Source organism: Pipistrellus kuhlii, unplaced genomic scaffold, assembly GCF_014108245.1.
Source record: "Pipistrellus kuhlii isolate mPipKuh1 unplaced genomic scaffold, mPipKuh1.p scaffold_m20_p_2, whole genome shotgun sequence".
NCBI lineage: Eukaryota > Metazoa > Chordata > Mammalia > Chiroptera > Vespertilionidae > Pipistrellus > Pipistrellus kuhlii.
This window is the reverse complement of record NW_023425515.1, coordinates 165920749-165945975: the sequence shown is the minus strand read 5'-3', so window position 1 is coordinate 165945975 and position 25227 is coordinate 165920749. Positions and strand designations below refer to the sequence as shown.

The 25227-nt window shown below is 53.1% G+C and overlaps 1 protein-coding gene and 2 long non-coding RNA genes across 3 annotated transcripts; 2 read left to right on the top strand and 1 right to left on the bottom strand.

The window, feature by feature from the left end:
* Positions 1–4522: 4522 nt before the first annotated feature.
* Positions 4523–5143, top strand: LOC123652721. Its single transcript, XR_006742195.1, has 3 exons — positions 4523–4562; positions 4638–4817; positions 5112–5143. It is a non-coding gene; the product is annotated as an uncharacterized LOC123652721 (long non-coding RNA).
* A 362-nt stretch (positions 5144–5505) lies between these two features.
* TMEM61 (transmembrane protein 61) lies at positions 5506–19824 on the bottom strand. The gene is made up of 3 exons (XM_036446093.2): positions 19322–19824; positions 11812–12164; positions 5506–5917 (listed from the first exon to the last, which is right to left on the bottom strand). The coding sequence occupies exons 1-3, from the start codon at positions 19334–19336 to the stop codon at positions 5653–5655; spliced, it is 633 nt and encodes a 210-aa protein (XP_036301986.1). The 5' UTR covers positions 19337–19824; the 3' UTR covers positions 5506–5652.
* Positions 7383–10428, top strand: LOC118723595. Its single transcript, XR_004989305.2, has 3 exons — positions 7383–7516; positions 7987–7989; positions 10416–10428. It is a non-coding gene; the product is annotated as an uncharacterized LOC118723595 (long non-coding RNA).
* Positions 19825–25227: the final 5403 nt, after the last annotated feature.

Sequence of the window (25227 nt, the reverse complement as noted above, 5' to 3'; positions counted from 1 at the left end):
TTCAGGATCCTTGCCCTGGCAGTTTTGACTAAGTAGATAGAGCGTCAGCCTGCGGACTGAAGGATCCCAGGTTCGATTCCAGTCATGGTTGTGGGCACATCCCCTGTAGGGGGTGTGCAAGAGGCAGCTGATAGATGTTTCTCTCTCAGTGATATTTCTAACTTTCTATCCCTCTCCCTTTCTCTCTGTAAAAAAATCAATTATATATATATATATATATATATATTTTTTTTTTTTTTTTTTTTTTTTAAAGGCACATTGCCTGGGCTTGGGATTCAGGGTCCTCTACCCTGGGGCAGTGTGACTTTGATCAAGTTACTTCCATGTGCCTCAGTTTTCCTCCTCTGTAAAATGGGGATAGTGACAGCATCTCCCAGGACAGGGCTGTCTGCCAGCCTGGCCTCCCTGGGCTCCTCTGTGAGCTGCTCCCAGAAAGGCTCCCTGAGGGTGGGAATGGCTGACAGCAACCCCCTTGCCTTCCAATCTAGGAAGAGGCCTTCTTCTAAGAAGGACATTGTAATGGTGGAATTCCAGTTCTGGAGATTGGCTGACGGGAGCATGAGGATTATAAGAAGACGTCTCTAGAAGAAAACGTTAGCTTGTCATTTGTACAGCGTGTGGGTGCTAATGTGGGATCGTTGCTTCTCTTTGGCGCCATGACTTAGTAGGCTGGAGATTTTCCCGTTTGCTGTCATCACCATCCCCCTCTCCCCAATAAGAGCCATGCTTCCAGACGCCGCACCCACAGTCACACCAGACCCTCTGCCCGCTTTTCTGCCCACACACACCGTTTCCAGCAGCGGCTTCTCTTTCATGGGCTCTGAGATCCCAGCGGGTTTGCAGTGAGGGCCCCCGGCCCAGTGGAGGCCCCTGTCACAGAGCTCAGGACAGCCTCCTGGTGAAAGGTGCCGAGGGTCTCAGAGAAGGGCTGAGCGTCACCAGGTCAAGTCCAAAGATGGTGGTTCCACTTTGCATTTAGTTTTTTATTTAATATTTTTTTATTATTGATTTTTCACAGAGAGGAAGGGAGAGAGCTAGAGAGCTAGAAACGTCAATGAGAGAGAAACATCGACCAGCTGCCTCTTGCATACCCCCTACCGGGGATGTGCCCGCAACCAACGTACATGCCCTTGACTGGAATCGAACCTGGGACCTTTCAGTCCGCAGGCCGACGTTCTATCCACTGAGCCAAACCGGTTTCGTCGGATTTAGTTTTTTAAATATCTGTTTTTATTGATTTTTAGAAAGAGGAGAGGGAGAGGAATAGAGAGACAGAAATATCATTGACTGGTTGTCTCCTGCACGTGCCATACTGGGGGTTGAGTCTGAAACCCAGGTATGTTTCCTGACCGGAACTGAACTAAATGACTTCTTGGTTCATGGGTCAGTGCTCAACCACTGAGCAACACTAGCCTGGCTTGGCTTTAGTTTTGCCACCTGAGTGAGGACTGAGGGTGGTATCAGGGCCCCCTCCCTGGTATTGTGCAGGACTTACTAGAGGAGAAAATGCTTTGAAATCTGTGCTTATCAGAAGGGCAGGAGCCCCCAAAGAAACACTATTGTCATGGTCTTACAGAGAGGACCATGGATGGGAAGCAGCGCCTGCCCCAGGTCCAGAGGGCCCAGCCTGAGCTCTCTGGCCCTGGGGAGGGAACAGATCTCTGTGGTCCCTGTCCAGCGGGAGCCTCTCGCGCCCCCTTGTGGCGGTGTAGCATGCGCTCGGCAAGGCACTTGCACACCCTTTGGGTCATGCCCCTGTCCTTGCGCCCGCTGGGTGGAGGGGAGCAAGAGGCCGGGGAAAAGAGGGACTGGCCAAGATCTCCCCAAACTGAGACTGTGGCTGAGCAGGGACTGGGACCCACACCCCCAAACCCAATATAGATGGATCCGGCCTTGACCATTCCTGAGGCCCCTCAGTCACCAGAGCACTCTCCTCCTCTCCCCACTTCTCCTTTCCTCTCTATGACCCAGCTTCTTTTCTCCTTTTTATCTCCTCTTTTAAAACAATTTAAATGTGAGGAGTAAGAAGCTCTGGGCCAAGGAGGCGCTCAGCTAAATGGGTCTCCGCAGAGCCGATAACAGGTGTGCCTGGTGCTCTGACCCTGCTGGATTACCTACCCCTGGTTCCCATCCCCCTTCCTGAGGCCTCTGACCTTCACCTCCCTCCCCTGCAAAGTGAGGGAGCAGAGGTTGGGGAGTCTGTCCTCTTCCAGCAGGGGGCGCGCTAACAACTGTTTTCCTGCTGTCTGTGGAATTTAAGATCCTCACAATAGCCTCAGACGCAGGGAGGGGAAAGATCACACCCATTTGACAGATGCGGATACTGAGGTTCAGGGAGGCAAGGTGAGCGCCTCAAGGACTCAGAACCTGTCGATAGTAGAGCCAGGATTCGAACCAATCCCCTCAGTCTCTTGCCGAGCCTCTGCTATGTGCAGGACACTCGGAGGCATGAGGCCCTCGGATACACATGGGATTTCAGAGAGGGATGTCACTCGGTCCTTCCTTCTGGGATAAAATATGGTCCAACCTGTGCACCTAGCGGGGGCGGGGGGGGGGGGGGAGAGATTGGGGTGAGGAATGGAAAGTCACGAAGGGATCCTTGAGGAGCCAGTTGGAGTTCTGTCAGGCCAATCAAAGCAGTTCAGCCAGAGACCGGCATGTACAAAAGCCCATAGCGAGCGAGCACTGACCAGGGCTGGAGATGCAACTCTAAATGCTGTGCACACACCTGCCCCTGCACTGCAGGCTCCGCCCCTCCCTCCCCAGACCTACTCCTCCCAGGTCAACTCCATCCTTCTAGTTCTCCGTGCCAGTGCCTGCATACCCTGGCTCTATCCTCCCCTCCCCTCTCACACCTACATCACTTCTCTCCCCCACTCCTGCTCATCAGCGTGGTCTGAGCCCTCGCATCGCTGTCCCCCTAAGTGCTCTCTGCTTTTACCCTTGCCCCCTAACTCTCTTTCCAACCCAAATGCCAGATCAACTTTGTCACTCTTGCCCAGAACCCTGGAATGACTTTCTGTCTTACCAAAGCCGAAGACCTTCAAATGGCCTAGAGGAGCTTAGACAACTGGCCCATGTCACCCACCCCTCACCCCTCTGAACTCACCTTCTGCCATGCCTCCCCTCCCTCCCTCCCTCCCGCCACCCTGGCTCCGTGCTCCCTGTGGAACACACAGGCACCCTAGAAAAGGTAAACTGCGTTTGGTTCCTGCTGCCTGCAATGCTTTTCCTCCAGATATGTGACAGCCCCCTCCCTCATCTCCTTCAAGTCTTTATCCAAATGTTAGCTTTCCGGTGAGGTCCTCCCTGGGGTGATATCACCACTTCCCCCTGGTGCTCCCTGTCCTCCCCAGCTGTCCTGTTCTCTGTAGTACCCTTTGCCATCATACATGCTCTATACATGGTTTATTTATCTTGTCTCTTGTCTGTCTTCTCAACTAGAACCGGAGTGCCCCGGAGGGGACTGTGTTCATTGCAGCGTCCTCAGGGGCTGGAGCAGGGCAGGCTCTGGATTGGCGTTGGGGAATGGAGGGTGGTGTCAGTTCCGGAGGAGAGGGCTGCTGGAGAGGATGCACAGGCTGGAACCTCCTGGGGTCATGCTAAGGTTTCCAATGTCTTTCTCAGGAGTCAACAGAGAGCCTCTAAATGGGTGTGCAGCGGAATGACAGATCGGATTTTAATTTTACGACCGTCCTCTGGTTTTGAGGTCAGGTCAGAAGCAAGAAGAGACGGTGGCAGTGAGGGGCGATTGCCAGGCTCCAGCAGAACCCCAGGGTGACAGGCCCACAGGGAACGGTGTTTAGAATTGGTTGCTGGGGAGGAAGGGGAGCTGTGGAAACGTACAGCTGGGAAATTTTTGACTGCTTTGGGGTGCAGAGCTGCAGGGGTCAGGCTTCCCGGCCAACTGGAAGGATAAGCTGAGGGAAAGTGGGGGGCAGGCCTAAGCTCGGAGGGGACATCCCAGCCTGGTGGCAGGCACCAGATGTGGCCTCTGAGAGGTGAAGACGCCAACAGCCGGGCCCGGGAAGAAAGAAACCAGGAAGCAAGCCGGTGCCTACCGGGGGCTGAGGAATGGCAGACCCGGCCTCACATGGCTTCTGCACCCCATGCCCTGCCTGCCAGGGGGCACAAGGGTCCCCAGTTCACAGCGAGGCCACTGCAGCTCGGAAGGGTCGGTTGGTCGGGTGGCTTGCCTGACAGGAGACTGGCTCCATGGCTCTGACTCCTCCTCCAAGGTGCTGGTGACCTTGAGCAAGTCACTGCCCCCGGCTGGGGCCTCTCACAGATCAGTTGATACAGAGAGAAAAGCAGAAAAGGGTTTCCAGTCTTCCAGCCCACCCAGCCCTCCAGCTCCCACAAGGCAAAGGAGGTGCCTCCTGGCCAACCTGCAACTCATTAACTCACCCGCCTGGGGGAGAGGCCTCGCTTGGAGGTAGGAGGTGGGCTGGGCTCTGCTTCCCAGCTGGGAGCCCATTAACTCTTTAGGAATTTCAGGGTGAGAGGGGGTGAGGGGGGATCAATCCCCACCCACATCCTCAGGATGCTTATGGTGTGTGTGTGTGTGTGTGTGTGTGTGTGTGTGAGAGAGAGAGAGAGAGAGAGAGAGAGAGAGAGAGAGAGAGAGAGAGAGAGAGAGAGAGAAAGAGAGAGAGAGAGAGCGCGCGCTCAAGCTCTGGCTTTGCCTTTATTCTCTGTGACTTTCCTCCCTGAGGCTCAGTCTCCAGGCCTGTTAGATGGGAACCCCACCTGCAGCAGAGCAGGCTTGAGGATGTAAAACCAGGGCAGAGGGCGGCCCAGCATACAGTATGCCCTCGGTGAATGTCCAGCTGAGCCCCAGGGCTCTGAGTCCCTGCTTGCTGCTTGACCCCGGAAAGGTTACTTAACCTCTCTAAGCAGGTTTGCTCCTCTGAGAATGGGCTGGTACAGAGATGTAGGGATGGATAATGTAGCTGGACAGGAGGAGAGCAGGAGAGGGAACCGGTTCCCTTCCCGGGAGATATGGGAGCAGAAGCTGAATGTGCCCCTGCTGGAGGGGGTGGGGCTTACCTCTGTGAACAACTCTGACAATCAGCATGGACTCCATGCACACTGCCCCTGGGCTGAGAAAGCCCTGAGCTGCAGCCTCAATGTCAGCAGCTGTCATCTCATTTAATCTCCTTAGCTGAGCTCTCTGAGGCAGAAGGTGATGCCACTGTAATTCCCAATTCCCATTTTAAGGGTGAGCACACTGAGGCAGAAAGAGGAACAGTCACGTGTCTAAGGTCACCATGGTAGAACCAGCACAGTGTTCTGAATGCAGAGTCCACATCCTTCTGGTTATGAGCTCAGTGTGACCTTGGCCAGTCCTGGCTCTGCCTCAGGGCCCCCCTTTTCTCATCCACACAACAAACTGTCCCCCCAGCTCTCCCTGCCAGCGGGAGGCGGGCCCCCGGGAAGGCAGCCCCACACCCATCGCCTGGAGCAGAAGAACCACCCGCCCGGCCCAGGCAGCCCACAGAGCCTGGAGAGATGAGAAAATGGATTCGCTCTAAGCACTTGTTACACAGCAACAGAATAAAACAGCCCTGAGAGCCCAGTGCCCGCGGAGGGCCTGCTGTGAGCCAGGCCCCGCGGCAGGCACTGCGAGAAGCTCATGCACTGTCTCTGGACTCAGGGCCTGTGAGGGGCCTTTCCTGTCCTCTCACTGTGGCCTGGACCAGCTGGCATTGTCTCTCCGGGGACAGCAGCAGCGGCGGGGATGACACTCTCGTAGCTGGGCGGAGGCGAGGCAGGCGGGCCCCCAAGCAGGGCAGCCTCCGAGGCGCTGCACAGCGGGTCTTCCTCTGTGGGGTACGCAGGTGGTGCCGGGGGCCCCTCCACCAGCGGGCAGCGCACGGCCTCCTCATAAGTGGGGATGGGCACCAGCTCTGGGGTCCTAGAGGGACAGGAGAACAGAGGCTGTTAGCAGGGCCAGGGGAAACCCACCGCGTGTCAGGGAGAGAGAAGGAGGGCCCTGCCTTAGCCAAACTCTTTGCGGGTCCCCCAGAACCCCATATACACACTTGGAGCTTAGCATGAGCTTCCCTGCCAACCTCAGCTGTCCGTCCCACCCACCCTGCCCTCCCCCACGTGCTCACAGGCCTCCTCGTCTCTCTCTGTAGAGAGAGTCTGCACTCGCCTCATCCTATCCTGTTGCTCGTCCCCACTTGTCCCCTAAGACTCCCTTGGAAAGCTTTCCTGGCTGCCAGCTCCCCCAGCAAAGCTCCCAGAATGCTCTGGGCTCCCACCGTGCTCTCCTGCCACACAGACCCCACCTGGTTGTCCTGCAGGGACTGACGTTGAGGGTCATGGAGCTGAGGGCAGATGCTGGGGTTGAGCGGGGGTGTTTGTTGAAAGACTGAATGATGGTGCACAGACAGAAGGGCCCCCGGCTTACTGTCATACCTCTTTTTTAAAACACATTTTTATTGATTTCAGAGAGGAAGGGAGAGAAAGAGAGACAGACACATCAATGACGAGAGAGAATTATTGATCGGCTGCCTCCTGCATGCCCCCTACTGATCAAGCCCCACAACCTGGGCATATGTCCTGACTGGGAATCAAACCAGTGACTTCTTGGTTTCTGGGTCGCCGCTCAACCACTGAGCCACGCCCCATTGGGCTGTCATCTCTCTCACAAGAGCCAGAGCCATAGACACTCCGAGCAGGATGGGAGACCTCAGCTCTCCTGCCCATCTGGATGCCGGAGGCCCTGATGTGGTCCGTCCACCAAGGGTGTACCTCTGTTTGTCTGCCCCGGGCATACAGTCAGCCACGCCTGTCTCTGAGCAGCCTGGCTTTCTGAGACTGGCCTCCGGCTCCCAGAAATGAGCCACCGGGCAGGGACGTGAGGCACGAACCAGGTCCCGAGGCTCCTCCATCCAGGCTCTCAGGGGGTCATCTGTGGGGAGTCCCTTTCCCTCCCCCCCCCCTTAGGGCTCTGTGGGGCAGAAGTGTCACTGACCTGAGGCCTGCTTCTGCTCTGGGGGCAATACTGTCAGACACAGGGGTTCCCTAAGTGATCCTGGAAGTCCCTTCTCACCGCAGTCACTCGAGGCCTGGTTGCGAGTCTGCGCACTGGCTGGTTCAACTTCCTGTTCTGCCACACTCCTGGTGGGCGACCAGGCTCAGGAACTCCGTTAATCTGAGCCTCAGTTTCCCCTCTGTGAATGGGGTCAATGACGGCCCCTCCCCCACAGAACTGTGTGCGGGTTAAATGAGATAATCAGGGCTGCTCAGCACACGCTCTGTAAATGGCCACCAGCCACCAAGTCTCAAAGGGGCGTGGGGAGCAAAGCTCACCCCAGATCTCCCGCAGGAAGCCTGTCCCTCACCCAGGGTCACCAGTTTGCAGCTGGTGGGGAGGAGCACTGGGTGGGGAATCCCAGCTTTGGCTCCTGGCTGGTGCCCTCCATCACACTGCCTGCTCCATAGCCTGTCTGTGGCTGGAGCAGCAAGCCTGCCTCCCAGTGGGCCGCTCTGAGGGCTGCGCTGGGTCACCAGTTTGCAGCTGGTGGAGTGGCGACAGCAGAGGCTGGCCCAGAGAACAGAGAGGAAGTGGGGGGGACCAGGGGTTAGGAGGTGCCAAGGTGGGACTTGCCGACGCCCCTCATGTGAGCACCCATCATCCTCTGGGGCCATGGCTTGTCTCTGGCAACCTGTCTTCTCCGCCCAAGCCCAACGCAGCCCTCAGAGCAGGGGCAGGCTTGCTGCTCCAGCCACAGAGCAGGCAGTGTGATGGAGGGCACCAGCCAGGAGCCAAAGCTGAGATTCCCCACTCAGTGCTCCTCCAAACTTCTCTCCCAGGCCCTCCTCCTCTGAGCCAGCCCAGGAGCCTGGCAGCCAAGGAAGCTAATAAGAGACCTCATCCTACTCTGCACTCCCAGCATCCTTTGCAGGGGAGGGCAGGCGAAGATCATTGCTCCTGGAGGCAGGCAAACCAGGTTCTATTGCTGTGTGGCCGAGGCTGTGTTCACAACCCTCTCGGAGCCTCTTTCTCCTTGTCGGTAAAATGGGGGTAACGATTGTCATTTTATAGATTCAAGGCAGAGAAAAATGGAAAAAGCTTTGACAACACTCAGAAAAAAAGGAGGCAAGAAGGCTTCCAGCCTCTCCTGCCTTGGTCACTTCTCAGCCACACCTCTGCCGCTCCCCTCTTCTCCGAGCCCTGAAGACGTGACACAGGCATCGGATCTGCGTGGGGCCACCCCAGCAGCTAACCATGGGCAGGGGAGGGCATAGGTGAGGTGAGCCTGCAGCAGGAAGTTTGCTTAGAAGCAGGCTGGAGTGGCCCTCATGTCACCCACTAGGCCAGTTGGGCCCACCCAATGTCAGGTGTCCATGCAGGATGGCCACAGCGCACATGCCGGAGGAGGCTCTGTCCATGGTGCTCCAGGTATGGCACCCTGCAGTGGCACGGGACCAGCTGCCACTATGGTGCCAAGCGCTGGACGCACCACTCTCTGGAGCCCGATTGGGGCCGAAGACCTGGCCTGGCACCAGCTCCCCCGCCCTCAGCTGAGTCAGGCAAACATGGTAGGAAAAGGGGAAGGGACGGGGATGACACACTACCTGCCAGACATGTAAGCCCTCTAATCTATCTCACATTCATGACAACCCTGGGTGGTACAGATAAGTGAAAGCCACACAGCCACCAGGCGGCAAAGCCCCAGCTCTGTCTGGCTGCAAAACTCAGCCAACTCCATCTAGCACACCTCTCCCCACCCGGCGCCTAAATCTCTCCAAACCTCAGCTTTCTCATCTGTAAAATGGGCCTAACCCTTACATGTACCTCATAAGCTGCTCCACTTATGAGCAGTGGAGGCTCAGATCAGTGAGTGGGCATAGAGAGCATCCACTGTCAAACTAGAAAGCATCCTAATGGCAGCAAAAGATAATGTGTGCACGAACTTTAAAGTGTACGCACTTCCCTACCTGTCATCTCATCCGAACCTAACAACAATCCTGGGGAAAGGCTCTGTCACCTGCAGCTGACAGATGAGGAATCAGACACGGCTCAGAGAGCCTAAGTAACATGCCCAAGGACACACAGCTTATCAAAAAAAAAGAGCAGAGACTGAAACCCTCCTGTCTGAATAGGACCATGCGTTTTCTGCTGTGCTGACTGAGGGTGGTGTTCCTGGGGTGCGTCCTGTCTAGCCACCCTATTTAGGGGCTCACACATAAGATGGGAGCCCCTAGAGGGCAGGGGTTTTGTCCAGTGTGGCGTTGTCAAAGGACCCACCACACAGCACTCGGTAAATGTTGTTAATTGTGTGAAAGAACAAGTAAATAAGTAAATGGAGAATGAGGTCCGAGAGAGGGAAAGTCCTGGCTAAGCCATCACCCAGAAGGCCTCTCTCTGGGTTTATCTTCGGAGAGTGAGGTGCCTGGGACAGGAGCAGTAGAGTGACCTCCCCCTGGGGCCAGATGCTGGTCTCCCGGGCGGCAGGGCTGGGCTGGGTCAGCCCCAGGGACAGGACACCAACAGCAGCAGCCTCCCTGACCTCCAGCACCCAATGCTGAATCTAAGATGGGTCTCCAACTCTGGAGCACTCCGCGGCCTCCTGGGAGGGCCTCCTCCCTGGCCCGGCTGGGAGGGAAGGCCGGTGGCCCCACCTACAGCTGTGGCCAGGCCCTGTTGGGTCAACATGGCTGTGTGTACAGACAACACCCACCCCTACACTCAGGCCACCCTGGGCGGGGAGGGCCAGCTCTGGGCCAGGGAGCCCTGAGGCCTGGCCTGGTTCCGGCTGACCACTAACTTGTGGTGTGACCAGTCACCGGTCTCTCTGCAACTGGGTCCTGGCCCACAAAGTGAAGAGTTTGGCTGGAGAGTCCCCAAGCCCCTGCCTTCTAACAGACGGGTCATACCAAGGCCCAGCCATTGGGCTAAGTGGCCTCTGTTGAATACTCCATTGTCTCTGACCTCAAGGATTCACAAGCCAGCAGTGGAATAACCTGTTACATTCCTTAGCTCAGCATGCATCCCCCTCCCTCTTAAAAAAAATATATATTTTTTATTGATTTCAGAGAGAAAGGGAGAGGGAAAGAGAGAGAAAAACATCAATGATGAGAGAGAATCATTGACCGGCTGCCTCCTGCATGCCTCACACTACCGTGTCTCCCCGAAAATAAGACATCCTCCGAAAATAAGACCTCGAGCATGGAAAGATAAGACATCCCCTGAAAATAAGACCTAGCGCAACTTTGGGAGAAAAAATTAATATAAGACACTGTCTTATTTTCAGGGAAACAGGGTAGGGATTGAGCCCACAACCCGGGGATATGCCCTGACCAGGAATCAAACCGTGACCTCCTGGTTCATAGGTTGACACTCAATCACTGAGCCATGTCGGCCGACAGGGCACCAGTTCTTGTCTTGCAGAGGAAAGAGGGCTGAGAAGATGTATGCAGGCCCCTGACATGTGGGTACACCCAATACTTGGTCAAATGAATAAACACATAATAAGTGCAAGCATAATTCACTTACTCAACAAAGCAAAAATTGGCTCTTGGTATTGGTGATGTAAAGCATAGATACACATACAGAACATAAACACATATATAATGTAACTGTAGTATTTAAACTTGACAGGGGAGGACTGAGAAAAAATGCCCAAAGAGCCTCCTAAGAGGAAGTAAAAATGAAAATGCAGCTTGAGAAATGTTGTCTATTGCAAGATGTTTGTCTCCGCCCCCCACTCCCCTGCGCCTTTGTACATGCTACTCTGCCTGCCTGACCGCCTCTCCCCACCTTCACCTCTTGAGGTCAAGTTGACATTTACTGCACCTACTGCACGCCAGGCACTGGGCTAAGTTCTACATATGCATCATCTCATTTCATTCTCCCTGTGTCCCCCAAGCCAGGGGATGGGTGACAGCACAGACTCTGGTCCAAGTCCTGGCCCTGATACACACTACCTGGGTGTCCTTGGGCAAGTTACTTAGTACAGTGGTTGGCAAACTCTGTCAACAGAGCCAAATATCAACAGTACAACAATTGAAATTTCTTTGTGAGAGCCAAATTTTTTAAACTTAAACTATATAGGTAGGTACATTGTTATTAACTTAATTAGGGTACACGGTATTCTGTGGAAGAGCCACACTCAAGGGGCCAAAGAGCTGCATGTGGCTCTCAAGCCACGGTTTGCCAACCACTGACTTAGTGATATCGTGGTGCCTCCGTTTCCTCGTCTATAAATGGAGCAAATAACCGTACCTACTTCAGAGGACTGCTATACGGATTAAAAGAGTAAATATATGAAAAAGCACATAGAACAGTGTCTGGCCCACGGTCAGTACTACACAGGTGTTTGCTATTATTGCTGCTGTTATTATTCCTGTTTTATTTCAGACGAGGCTGAGGCTCAGTGGGGTTGCATGATCTACTTGAAGCCCTACAGCTAGCTAGTAAAACCAGGAGAGGGTCCTAGTCAGTCTGACGCCTGCACCTGGGCTCTTAACCACTGTGCTACTCTGCCCCACACCATGCGGAGCTCAGCTTTCCACCTCTTCCAGGAAGCCTTCCTGGATTTCCCCATATCTCTACAGGACTGTGTCTATGCCTCTCTCACAGCTCTCGCTACCCCATGGGGAGGCCACTCTACCTCTGTCATGGGGCTTTAAACTCTTTCCTAGGATTGTGCTGATCAGCCTTCAGATCCCCAAGGCATGGACAAATGCCTGAGGAGGAACCCCATGAGAGTTTGCTGAGCAAATGCATGATGACGGAATGGTGCCCCACCTATGGCCCCAACCTGCAGCCCAACCCCGCCACTCCCCACGAACCTGCAGCTCTCCTTCTCCGACGGCTCCACCGTGAGGTAGTACAGGTCTCTGGAGAGGTGATACGGGTCACGTCGGGGTGACCCCCAGGCATGGGCCTTGATGGACCACAGCAGGCCCAGGAGCAGCAGCAAGCCGCCTGCCCCGAAGCAGAAGAAGCTGATGGACCTGAGCAGGGGCCTGGGGGCCTCGGGCGCAGGGTGCCCAGTGGGCGGGGCCGGCTGGCTGGGCGGAACGCCCTTATCATCCCCTTCGCTCCACCACGCGAAGCAGAGCGTCCCGGCGATCAGGAACACGGTGCCGCAGACCGACAGGCAGTAGCGGAGGGTGGAGGCCACTCGGCCCCTGTCACAGCTCTGGACATGCAGAGAGAAAGGAGAGAAAAAAAACAGGCATGTGAGCAGCCTGCCAAGTACTGGGAGCCTGGGTTTGAGTTCTCCTCCGCCTGAGCTCACTGGGCAACCCTGGAGAGGTCATCTGAGGTCGCTGTGCCCCAGTGTCCTCATCCGTGTAATGGAGATGATGCTCCTAGCTTTGGTTGAAGGTCACAGTGGATGTGTCTGAAGCTGCTAGCGCCAGCCTGGGATCGAGGAGGAGTTCAGTGAGGGTGGCCATGTTTGCTCTGGGATCCCCCCTCCCCCCCGCCCCGCCCCCCAGGTCTCAGAGGCCTCCTCTGCCCAGTGGGTATAAGACTCCACCGGCTGGAGGGAGAAGAGCAAACACTTCTTGGGTCCATCAGGCCTGCCAGGGTCGGCTGGCTGGTGACGCGTTCCTCACTTCACCCAGTCACAATGCCGAGGGGTCGACAGCGCCCCCTCCGTCTGACAGAGGGAGACACGAAATGCAGGACAGGAAAAGGAGCACGTGTGAAGGAGGGCGCAGAGATGTCCGAAGGTAAAATGCATGACCTGAAGCAAATTGTGCACAAAAAATGTCCACTGTGGCCTTATTTATAACGATCCTAACTCAGAAAGAGCCAACATGTCCAACTCTAGGGAAATGGTGGGTAAATCATGGCACCACCCCTAGATGGCCTATTAATGACTTATTTTTTAAAAATCAAGCTCAGCACAAATGTTTAACAACAGGAGGGAAATGCTTTTGATATCTTACTTTTTTTCAACTTAGAATACCTACTTACCCCTATAGTGTTATCTCAACTGGGTAAAGAACAAAAACAACAAAAAAACACTGGGAGGAAGCCTGGGCCCAGACAGGAAGGGGCTAAAACACGTGTGTGTGTGTGTGTGTGTGTGTGTGGTCCCCAAAGGCATTGCACATGCTGTTCTTTTCCTGGTAACTGTCCATTACCTCCCCTCCAGGCTCAGCTCAGCCCCATCCACGAAACCTTTAAACACCCAATCCCCTCGGCCTTATTGGACCACAGTTCTTACCTGTGATTAACTTCTCCTTCGCTGTCCATACTGGCCCCGTTCGCTGCTCTATCCCCCAAGGCCTAGCACATAATAGCTGCTACATAAAGGCTTGTTAAAGAAATTCCCTTCAACGAGGGGGAAAGTGTTGCTGGCCAAATATTTGCTGTGTGAAAAGCCTGCTCACAGCTGGAAGAGTGGGTGAGGGAGGGTTCCAGGGGATCCCAGCTGCTTCAGCGCCCAGCCACGAAGCAGAGGCCTGGCTCTGGTCCCCACACCGCAGCTCCCGGCTGTGTCCTGGGCTGAGCCTCCCCACTGCTCTGAGCCTGCTGCCTCATCCGGACACGGAGCAGGTGCTCCAGCAGGCTGCTGGGAGAGCTCAGTGTGGTTCCTTCTCCCCTCCCAAACGCTGAGCCAGAGGAGCAGGGAACTCACAGACCTCAGAGAGACTTCCATGGCCAGAAACACCTCCCAGCCAGACGTGGCACATCAGAGCCAGGCCCTGGGGAGCTGCTGTTCAGAGGCATTCTCCTAGGGGAGCAGAGCGGGGTGCACAATGTTCCAGATACAGTCGGTGAAGCTTCAGGTTTCAAAGGGGCATGTTCCCACCAGAGGGTGGAGGGAGGGGTGGAAAGGGGAAGGGGCTTAAGGAGTACAAACTTCCTGTTATAACCTAAGTCACGGGGATAGAAAGTACCGCATACGGAAGAGAGTCAATAACATGGCAATAAACTATGTCTGGCGGCAGATAGTTCCTAGATTGATTGTGGTGCTCACTCTGTAAGGTATATAAGTGTTGAATAACTATGCTGTATACCTGAAACTAATATAATACTGTATGTCAATTATAATAGAAAATAAATTTAACATTTTTAAAGAGTATGTTTCCAAATGTGTTTTAAAGTGTATGTGTGGCCATAACCGGTTTGGCTCAGTGAATAGGCCTTCAGATTGAGAGGTCCCAAGTTCAATTCCGGTCAAGGGCATGTACATTGGTTGCGGGCACATCCACAGTCAGGGAGGGGGGTGTGTGTGTACAAGAGGCAGTTGATCGATGATTCTCTCTCATCAACGTTTCTAACAGTCGATCCCTCTCTCTTCCTCTCTGTAAAAAAAAAAAAAAAATCAATAAAAATAAAAAAATAATTAAAAAGCCGAAAGGAAACATTTCTTTAAAAAAATAAAATAAAATGTATGTGTGGTGCCCTGGCCATGTGGCTCAGTTGGCTGGAGCATCGTCCCACATACCACAAGGCTGCAGGTTTGATTCCAGTCAGGGCACAGACCTAGGTTGAGGGCTCACTCCCTGGTCAGGGTGCATACAGGTGGCAACCGATCAATGTTTCTCTCTCACACAATAATATCTCTCTCTTTCTCATCAATTAAAAAAATTAATAAATAAATTATATTAAATTAAATGTGTGTGGTTAAGAAATAAATCCACCCATGTTATCAATAAGAGAATGTGTATGGTCCAACCAATGTGGCTCAGGGGTTGAGTGTCAGCCTATGAACCAGGAGGTCATTGTTTGATTCCTGGTCAGGGCACATGCCCGGGTTGCGGGCTCCGTCCCCAATGGAGGTGGGTGTACAGGAGGCAGCTGATCGATGATTCTTTCTCATCATTGATGTTTCTATTTCTCTCTCCCTGTCCCTTCCTTTCCGAAATCAATTAAAAAATTTTTTTTAAGTGTGTGGGTGTATGTGTGTGCATGCACATGTGGGAGAGAGAATCTATACACGTAATGACAGAATCTATAATATACTCCAATCCCTCTGGGCCATTTGCAAATGACCTGCAGTTCTCTGCCTATGAATCTGTCTTTGGGGCAAGTGCCTTCTGTCTCCAGCTCAGGGGGAAGAAAAGAACCGGACTACCCTCCCCCCAAAGTCAGACAGCAAGGAGAGGCTGTCAAGAGAAAAAGCTGGAGAGACCAACTTGAAAAAAAAAAAACCACACCAAAACAGCAAATCAATCACCGTAAGCCCTGGGCTGTATCTATAGCACTTGACAGTTGCCCTTCAAACCCAGCATCTCATCTGACCCCTCGCAACAGGGCAGGGAAAGAAATTCCTGTTTTGCAAATGACACAGGAGCCAGACAGGTGAGAGACTTTGCCCACACCCAGATACAACGAAGTTTCTCTACACCTGAAGAACTCACACCTGCATCAGGTAACTCACGATGCTTTTTTCCTGTGGGAAGAGGAGGGAACCACCGAGGGGGTAACAATGCAAAGCAGAGATGAGCGTTCAGCCTGCTCCGCAGAGATGAGCATGATCCCCATGTGCATGTTTCCTTTCCATTCTCCCTGGGCTTACATACACAATGGTGATGACAGCCGGTGTGTGCTGGGCATTTCCATGGGCTGGACATCAAGCACTTTACAGGGGTCCCATCACGTGACCCTCAGAGCAGCAACATGTTCTGAGGACATGGGCCTAGAAAACTGTCAGTCTGTCCGAGGTCAGTGTCAAACTTGAACCCAGGTCTAGTCTGACTCAAATTCCTGGGTGTGCACAGCTTAGATCTATCTGAATGTTTAAGCATAGGAAGGTAAGACCTTGCTGTAAAGAGATGTATCTGTAAGTCTTTTTTTTTTTAAATATATATTTTATTAATTTTTTTACAGAGAGGAAGAGAGAGGGATAGAGAGCTAGAAACATCAATGAGAGAGAAACATCGACCAGCTGCCTCCTGCACACCCCCTACGAGGGATGTGCACGCAACCAATGTACATACCCTTGACCAGAATCAAACCTGGGACCTTTCAGTCCACAGACCGACACTCTATCCACTGAGTCAAACCAGTGTGGGCATGTGTCTGTAAGTCTTTAGTACAGGCCCTTCTCACGCTCTGGAAGGCACTGTCCTCCTCAGACAAGCCCCTGCAATTGCCCTTAGCATGCTCTCACCGCTGAGGGCACCTCCCTCTGTGCGGGTCTCCTTCCTTCCAGGTGGATCCCCCTGTGGGCAGGCAGGACACAGGCTCCCTGCCATTCCAGGACGGAGGGTGCCAGTGTCCACCGGGGGAAGGACAGCCTGGTCTGTTGCTGTGTGGTTTTCATTATGTACAGATCCGAGCTCTGGCTGATTATCAGCAGCAGGTGTCCCGGCCCAAGGCTCTCCTGACCCGTTTCAGAGTTGCCTTCTGGCAGCTTACTCACCTTGAGGCAGGACAGTAAGAAGCTAGGAAGATTCCTTGGCAAGTAGAATAGGGAACCTGAGGCAGGTAGCTGAACGCACTGGCTGAGCAATTTACAGCCAGATGCAAAAGGTCACCTCCCTAGAGATAGCACGTAGGCCTCAGTAGTGTTCCAAATTCAGGTCCAGAAAAGCAGCAACATTTGGTGGGCAACTCCTGGACCAGCTGTAATGACTAATGACTCTGCCCTGGTGCTGACCAATCAGTAGAGACCACAACCCTAAAAGGTTGTAATCTCCTCTAAGTCCGCCCCTAAATTCCCAGCTTTTAAAAACCCTCAAAACGTGCCCTAGCCTAGAGGTGTCGAACTCAATCAGAGAAGGGGCCAAAATCTAAAATCCAGCCTAAATCGCGGGCCTAATGGTTTACTGAACAGTCATAAACTGTCATTGTGATGGAAACGCAGCGGAGTGCAGTGATGACAGCGCGGTGCGAGCCACATTGCAAGGCCTGGCGGGACGGATTTGGCCCGAGGGCCTTGTGTTTGACACATGTGATAGAAGAAGGTAGGAAATAGTCAGCTGGGGGAGTGGCTACTCCAGGGATGCACGGAAGCAGTGCCAGGCACACCATTTGTGCCATGGTTGTGGGCTCGATCCCCAGTGGGGGACTTGCAGGAGGCAGCTAATCCATGAGTCTCTCTCATCATGGATGTTTCTGTCTCTCTCCCTCTTCCTTCCTCTCTGAAATCAATAAAAATCCTTAAAAAATATAGAAACTATAGCATTTGAAAAATAAATAAATACCGCCGAAACCGGTTTGGCTCAGTGGTAGAGCGTTGGTCTGCGGACTGAAAGGTCCAGGGTTAGATTCCGGTCAAGGGCATGTACATTGGTTGCGGGCACATCCCCGGTAGGGGGTGTGCAAGAGGCATCTGGTCGATGTTTCTCTCTCATCGACGTTTCTAGCTCTCTATCTTTCTCCCTTCCTCCTCTCTGTAAAATATCAATAAAATATATTTAAAATAAATATTGTAAATAAATAAATACCCTCAAAACAAAGGACCCAGCAGGTCCCCCCCTCCCTGGAATAAGCTCCCGCCTTCCCCTTCCCTCTTCTCCCCCTATAGGAGTGCATCCCCTAACTTCTAAGGGTCCCCATGAGATTTGCAATCTGTCTCCACGGCCCCATTCTCCCGGACTTTGCAGTGAGCAAAAGCAGCCCCACCCAGGCCCTCCTGTTGCTTCTTCTGTCCTAAGCCCTTCCTTGTCTCCCTGTCCACAGCTCTAATCAAGTACTCTCAATCACCTGCACTCCTGTTGCGCAATCTTTCCTGCACAAGGTCAAGAACCCACACACTGCCGGGCTGGTGTAGCTCAGTGGTTGAGCCTCAACCTATGAATCAGGAGGTCATGGTTCGATTCCGGGTCAGGGCACATGCCCAGGTGGCAGGCTCCATCCCCAGTAGTGGGCATGCAGGAGGCAGCTGATCAATGATGAGTGATTCTCTCTCATCGTTAATGTTTTTTATTCTCTCTCTCTTCCTCTCCTTTCCTCTCTGAAATCAATAAAAGTGTATTTTAAAACACACACACACACACACACACACTGCTGGCCAGCCCTAGGCAGACCCGCTAAGGGCCAGGTAACAAACTCTCACTCCTGTGCACACGGTACCCTGCTGTGGGAGGAAGAAGGAACTCCCTGCCCTGGAGGGAATAACCCAACCCCACAGAAGCCCTGGTCCCCGCACTCAGCCTGCCAGGATGGCGCCCTCCTTCACCTCCCTCTCCTCCCTCACCTCTCTCACCTCCCTCACCCTCCCACACACAAACACATCCCAACTCCTGCCACCAGGGGGCCCCTACACCTGTTGCTGTCCCAGGCTGGGGAGCCCTCGGTCCCCATCCAGGGCCCTCATTTCACAGCCCCACCTCTTCAAGACCCTGCCCAATGCCGCATCTTCCCAAAGGCAGCTGCCACCTTCGCCTCCCACCAGCCACAGGAGGCCTTTCCTTGCATCTGATGAATGGCCCCGCTGACTACGGCCATTCTCTCAGCGTCTCTGAGCTCACATCCCTACCTCCCAGGGAGGAGGAGTACGTTGTGAAGATTAGGTGGCAAGATGGCAAACTGTACGTGAAGTTCGGTGACGCCAAGGGAGCCGGACAGAGAACGGCCCTGCTCTGACCCTAGGCAGGACGCCTGGCTCCTCCACGCCTCCCTCCCCTCCTCTGTGACATGGGCGCAGACACACCGCGGTGCCCTGCTGCCCACCAGGGACCGTTCGGTGTCGGTTTGCAGTAAAGAACGGAACCCTGTCGTGTAAGCTAGAAGTGCCCATATCTTAAGGTGACCAGACGTCCCGCTTTTGGCGGGACAGTCCCGATTTCCAACAATTGGTCCCGCGTCCCGTCCCGCGGCGTTTTAAAAAAGTCCCCATTTGCCGAAACTGGTTTGGCTCAGTGGATAGAGCGCCGGCCTGCGGACTGAAAGGTCCCAGGTTCGATTCCGGTCAAGGGCATGTACCTTGGTTGCGGACACATCCCCAGTAGGGGGTGTGCAAGAGGCAGCTGATGGATGTTTCTCTCTCGTCTATGTTTCTAACTCTCTATTCCTCTCCCTTCCTCTCTGTAAAATAATCAATACATTTAAAAAATAAAAAGTCCCGATTTTCCACAATTTGTCCCGCGCGTTTTTAAGAAGTCCCGATTTTTATTTTTAAAAATCGGGACTTTTTTAAAATGCTGCGGGACGCAGGGACAAATTGTGGGAAATCGGGACTGTCCCGCCAAAATAGTCACTTTACCATAATCTCCACCTACACGGAGGCCCTGCTCGCCTGGGCCCAAGGCCACTCAGCGAGTTACAACCCAGAAGACGCCCAGCAAGCCCTCCCTCCGGTCAGGGCGAGGGGAAGGGACCAGCCGGGGGGCGTCAGGCGGAGCCGGGCTGCTCCCGAAGGAGCGGAGACGGGAGGAAGCTCGTACCCACCTGGGGCGCAGCCATGGCGCGCGGGCGTCAGGGGCGGCCGGGGCGCGGGGGTGCGGGGGGCAGAGGCATGGTGGCTGTCGGAGCCGGAGCGGCGAGCCCCTGGAAACGCGTCCCTCGTTCGGGTCTGCAGGGGGCGCCGGCCGTCAGGGGGTGGCTCTGGCGACGATCCCGAGTCCCGTCTCCGCGCCGCGCAGGAGCGCTAAGGTGGGGTCCGGGTCTGGCCCCGGGATCTCTCCTGTCTCCTACCCGCAGCCGCGGCCGTCGGGGCAAGCCGCCGCCCCGCCCGAGCGGAGGTGCCGGGCGGACTCCCCCGCAGGAGCGGTCCCCGGCGGCGCGCACCAGCGGCTCATCGGCTGCTCCGCGGGGTTCGCCCGGGACCGGCTGGGTGACCCCCGGCTCCGGCCCTGCGGACCTGCCCTCTGCGCTCGGACTCGGGGCGGGGCCGCCGCTCCCCTCCAGGGATCCTCGTCCTGCCGGCCGCCGTGTCGGGCGGAAACTCCGGGACCAGCCCCCGCGACTCCGGGGCGGCTCCCGGTGGCGCCCCGCCCGGCCTTAAAGCGAAAGTGCGCGTGGGGCTGGCGAGGGTTAGGGTTCCCTGCACCGGGCGCGCCGAGGCCGTTGTTACCTGGAGCGGAAGGGAATCCTCTGGCCTTGGGGCTGTCCTGCTCCCACTACGTCCCACCCCCCTCCTGGGTGATGGGGTGTGTGGGGGGTGGAGGGGGTGTGGACGGAGACAGCTGCTCTGAGAGCCACCAATGCCCAGCCAGAGGGGGATCTAGGATTCCGGAGCCCCCCCTTCCTACTCCCACTTTACAGAAAGAGAAACTGAGACCCAAAGCGGGAAAGTCGCAGGCCTCAGTGCTTTACCGCCAACTCCGTTTACCCAACTGGCTTTTCTTCTCCCTTAGGTCAGTCTGAGAGCCAGCCCTAGGCTAAGGGAGACCCCCAAGACCTCACCGCCTAGCGGAAGTCAGTCTCAGAAATAAAGGCCCGCGGGTAGGTGCTTCCCCAGGCTCCCGGGAGAGGGGGGCTTGAGAGCAGGCCTCCCACCTGATAGGAGACCTCACTTCTCTGAGCCTTCCTCCTGTGTCAACGGAGGGCTGAAGATTCAGATGTGTGAGATGGTCCAGCTGGCTGGCGGGGCTCAGTGGTTGAGCAGCATCTATGAATCAGGAGGTTACCGTTTCAACAGGGCACTTGCCGGGGTTCAGTGTGGGGTGTGCAGAAGGCAGCCAATCAATGATTCTCTCTCATCATTGCTGTTTCTATTTATCTCTTCCTTCCTCTCTGAAATCAATAAAAAAAATATATTTTTTAAAAACTGTGAGCACTGAATGAGTTAAGCACTTGAGGTTAAACACTGGGCGTTTAACAAGTGCAAGCTAACAGCAGTTTTTGTGGACTGGTTTTTCGGGTGTCTGGAGGATCAGCTGTGTGTGTGTGTGTGTGTGTGTGTGTGTGTGTGTGTGTGTGTTCTTCTAGGGAAGGACACAGGAGTTATCTTAGAAAGGTGGGATAGGCAGAGCATCCAGGCTGGAGGAGTAGCAGGTGCAAAGCCCGGACAAAGTCACAGGCTGGTTAAACCTTGGCAAGTTCATGGGGGTCCAAGGGAGCTGATTCCCAGACCAGCCTAGGTCTGTTTGGGTTTTGTTTTTGTCTTTTCCTGCTGCTCGGATAAGGCAGACGACAGGCAGGGCCTGAGTCCCCTCACCCACACCAATGACTCCCCTCAGAGCTGGCAGGCTGCACTCCCAAATAACAATGGCTCTGTTTGAGAAGCTCCTTAGTCAGGGGTGACTCTCTGAGGGGAAGGACTGGGTGTGACTTGGCTCACGACCCAGCCAGACCCAGCAGGGCCAGGATCACTGGCACTAGGTCCTGCTTGGAACCCAGGGATCTGGCCCATTCTCCTGGCTCCCTCTTCCTCTTCCCCACCTTTTGGGATCTCTCCGGAGCCCCATGAGCTTGGATATCCTTGCAGACCCTTTCTGAACCAGCAGCCTCAGCTATTCCCTGGCACCAGGTTGGAGACTCGGAGGAGAAAGTGGTCACCAGCTTTTGGCGCACCCACTTATTACAAACGTCACCAGCCAGCTGTTTTTTTTCATGTTCTTCTAAGAATCTTATTTTCCAATTACAGTTGATGTACAATATTATATATATTTTTTTTCTTGTTAAGGATTGCTCAGTGAAATCAAGAACACTGGGAGACAAGTGCCCCACCCAGAGTCGCGCACAGTCTATACTTGAGGAGTGGAGTCGGGGTGGGAGAGGAGGTGCCAAAACCCATGTCGTTCTGAATCTTCCAGACCTTTATGCAGAATATCCCCCTTCACAGTCTGTGAGGAACAGTTGCAAAGCCTGTAAGGGGAGGAAAACATTTCCCTAAATGTAGCCTCAATCTGCACAAGCTCTGCCCACCCCCCACCCCACCTCCCCACCCTCTCGGGCCCACGGCCACATTTGGAGAAGCAATAAGCACTGGAATCAGGCCTCTTGTGGTTGTTATGAGGGTTAACTGAGTTATTATATAATGTGCTTAGCAACAGTGTTTGGCTTATAGTAAGTATAATACTTAGTAATATTGGCCATTATTATTATTATTATTATGATGATGATGATGATGATGATGATGTCTGCAAGTGGAAGAGAAGCAATGAGAGAAACCATGATCTTCCTGGCAGAGCATCCTCCCTCCCTCCCTCCCCCACCTCCTGCCTCCGGACATGGCTCCAGCACCATGTCCTGGAAACAACCAGCTACTGTAGCGTTGTTATATAATTCTAAGTGTACACATTTTACAAAAATCTGGTCACACGTAGCATGCCCTTTTCAATGGCTTTCATTTTCATTTCACATAATTCATCGTGAACATCTTCCCCTATCTCACTGCATTCTAGTTACTCACTCACATGTCTGGCTACCCTGTAGACAGCACCTTGAGGGCACATATGGATATCTCATGTCCTATCCCCACCCCACCCTCCTTGTGCCATCTCAAAGCTGGCGCATAGTAGGACCACCACCAGGGATGGAGCCACAACCCAGGCATATGCCCTGACCCGTAATCAAACTGTAATCTCCTGGTTTATAGTTCCTCGCTCAACCACTGGGCTGACTTCTGTTTTTATAGGCCCAGGAAAGGAAAGTGAATTGCCTGAGGTGTAACAGGCTGGCAGACTATGTCCTACAGATCAAATCTGCTCACTGCCTGTTTTCATGTGGCCTACTCACCTGGAAGGACTTTTTACGTGTGTGTGTGTTTTGTTTTTTTTAATGATTGAAAAAAAAAAAGACTTTCATGATACATGAAAATTTTACAAAATTCAAATTTTAAAAAAATATATTTAAAAAAAATATATTGATTTTTTTACAGAGAGGAAGGGAGAGAAATAAAGAGCTTGGAACGTCGATGAGCGAGAAACATCAACCAGCTGCCTCTTGTACACCCCCTACTGGGGATGTGCCCGCAACCAAGATACATGCCCTTGACCGGAATCAAACCTGGGACCTTTCAGTCCACAGACCGACACTCTACCGGTTTGGCCAAACCGGTTTCGTCCAAAATTCAAATTTTAATGTCCATAAATAACATCTTACTGGATCACAGCCAAGCTCATTTTTTACAGACTACTTTTGTGCTACAACGTTAGAGTTAAGGAGTTGTGACGTAAACCATATAGTCCATAAAGCCTAAAATCTTTGCTATCTGTACCTTTAGAGAACATGTCTGCTGGTCCCTACCCTCGCCTCTCAGCTCTGCCACTAATGGGCTGTGCAATCCTGGGCAAGTGGCCACCCCTCTCTGGCCCTCATCGCTTATAAAATGGTGATAAAACTTTTCTCTACAGGCGGGTGCCGTATTAATTCTCTATTGTTTCATAACAAATGATCACAAACGTATTAGTTTAATATGACACCCCCTTCTCCCCCCGTTGACATTTGAATAGCACGAAGATTAAGGATGCTGCCAAAACTGGTTTGGCTCAGTGGATAAAGCGTCGGCCTGCGAACTGAAAGGTCCCAGGTTCAATTCTGGTCAAGGGCATGTACCTTGGTTGCGGGCACATCCCCGGTGGGGGGTGTGCAGGAGGCAGCTGATCCATGTTTCTCTCTCATCGATATTTCTAGCTCTCTATTCCTCTCCCTTCCTCTCTGTAAAAATCAAAATATATATTTTTTAAAAATAGAAAAAAAATGCTGATCCTATGCCTGGCATAGTTGAAAATCCAGGAATAATTTTTGCAAAGAGGTTGGATCAGTTTAAGTGTCTGTGCTGCCCCTTCTCACATCAGAACTACTGACAACAAAGGCTGCGCCTGCCTCTCCCACCTGCCTGTCTGGCTGGCAGGGAAGGGAAACGTGCATGTTGGTGAAGGAATGAGCTGGGTGGGGACAGCAGTGAAATCTGGAGTAAAGCCAAAACCGGTTTGGCTCAGGGGATAGAGCGTTAGCCTGCAGACTGAAGGGTCTCGGGTTCGATTCCGGTCAAGGGCATGTACGTTGGTTTTGGGCATAACCCCAGTAGGGAGTGTGCAAGAGGCAGCTGATCGATGACTCTCTCTCATGATGACTCTCTCTCTCTCATCGATGTTTCTAACTCTATCTCTCTCCCTTCCTCTCTGTAAGAAATCAATAAAATATATTTTAAAAAAAAGAAGAAGAAAAAAAGAAAAGAAATCCGGAGTAAAAATGAAGCTGCCCACGGTGTCCTGCAGGCTGTAAAATGCAGTTTAGTCAGAGTGCCATTATTTTTTGTTGTTAAAATGATTTTAATGATTGGAATGCACAATTTTTAAAATATGCAAATAAAAAGTTTTAAAACCTAAAAAAAGGAATAACTTTTAACTCCCCCAAAACAGCATACTGTTAACCTTACCAACAACATAAACAGTCAACTCACACATATTTTGTATGTTAAATGTATCATATGTACTGTATCTTACAATAAAGTAAGCTAGAGAAACTAGAATGTTATTAAGAAAATCATAAGGAAAAAAATACATTTAGGGTAGTGTACTCTATTTATTGACACCATATGTTTGTTGTCTGTTTACAAGATGGAAAAAACCCTGCCTGCAAGTGGACCCACGCAGTTCACAGTGTGCTGTTCAAGAGTCAGCTGTGCTTATTACCTCACAGTTCCATAGGTCAGAAATCCAGGTGGGTCAACTGAGCTCTCTGTGTAGGATTTCACAAGACCAAAATCAAATTGGTGTGGGCTGGGCCGGCTCTTATCTGGAAGCTCTGGAGAAGTATCCTGCTTCCAGAATATCTGCAGGATTCTGTTCCTGTGGCTGTGGGACTTGAGCCCCCGTTTTCTTTCTGGATGTCCCCCATTGCTCTCAGTTCTCAGATCCTGCACCATGGACGCCTTCACCTCAGCAACGAAGAACCTCCCTCAAGTCACATCTGTCTCCAGCTGTGACTCTCTCTGCCTGCCTCTTCTGCTACCAGCGGGAGAAAACTCTGCTTTTAAAGGGCGCCTGGGATCAGGTTAGGCCCACCTATCTCTCTGTCTTAAGGTCAGCTGATTAGTAATCTTAATTACACGGACAAAATTCCCCTTGCCGTGTAACCAGAGGGCAAAGGTCATGAGGGCCATCAGAGAATTCTGCCCTCCGCAGGTGCTGTGCCAGGAAAGATAGAGTATGTGTGTGAAATCGCTAGTTACAGGACCATGCCCTCTGTGCCAGGGGACATGCTGGACCCACAGGGCAGGACACATGGGGTGAATGTTCACAAATAATTTGGAACAAGCCAGATGGTGACAAGAGCTGGACACCCCCTGAGATTCCTGCTGGCCCAGAGTGGCCCTAACCCGGGGGCCAGGATGAACTTTCAGGCCCCAGCATCTGCCAGAGACTTGCTGTTCCCCTGAGCTAAGCTTGCAAGGCTGTGGCCCT

Bases quoted from the DNA above. Each gene is read 5' to 3' on its own strand.
- TMEM61 (XM_036446093.2), bottom strand. The intron at 5,918-11,811 runs GTTCGTGGGGAG...CTGTCCCTCTAG, and splicing joins TCGGAGAAGGAGAGCTGCAG to GACCCCAGAGCTGGTGCCCA.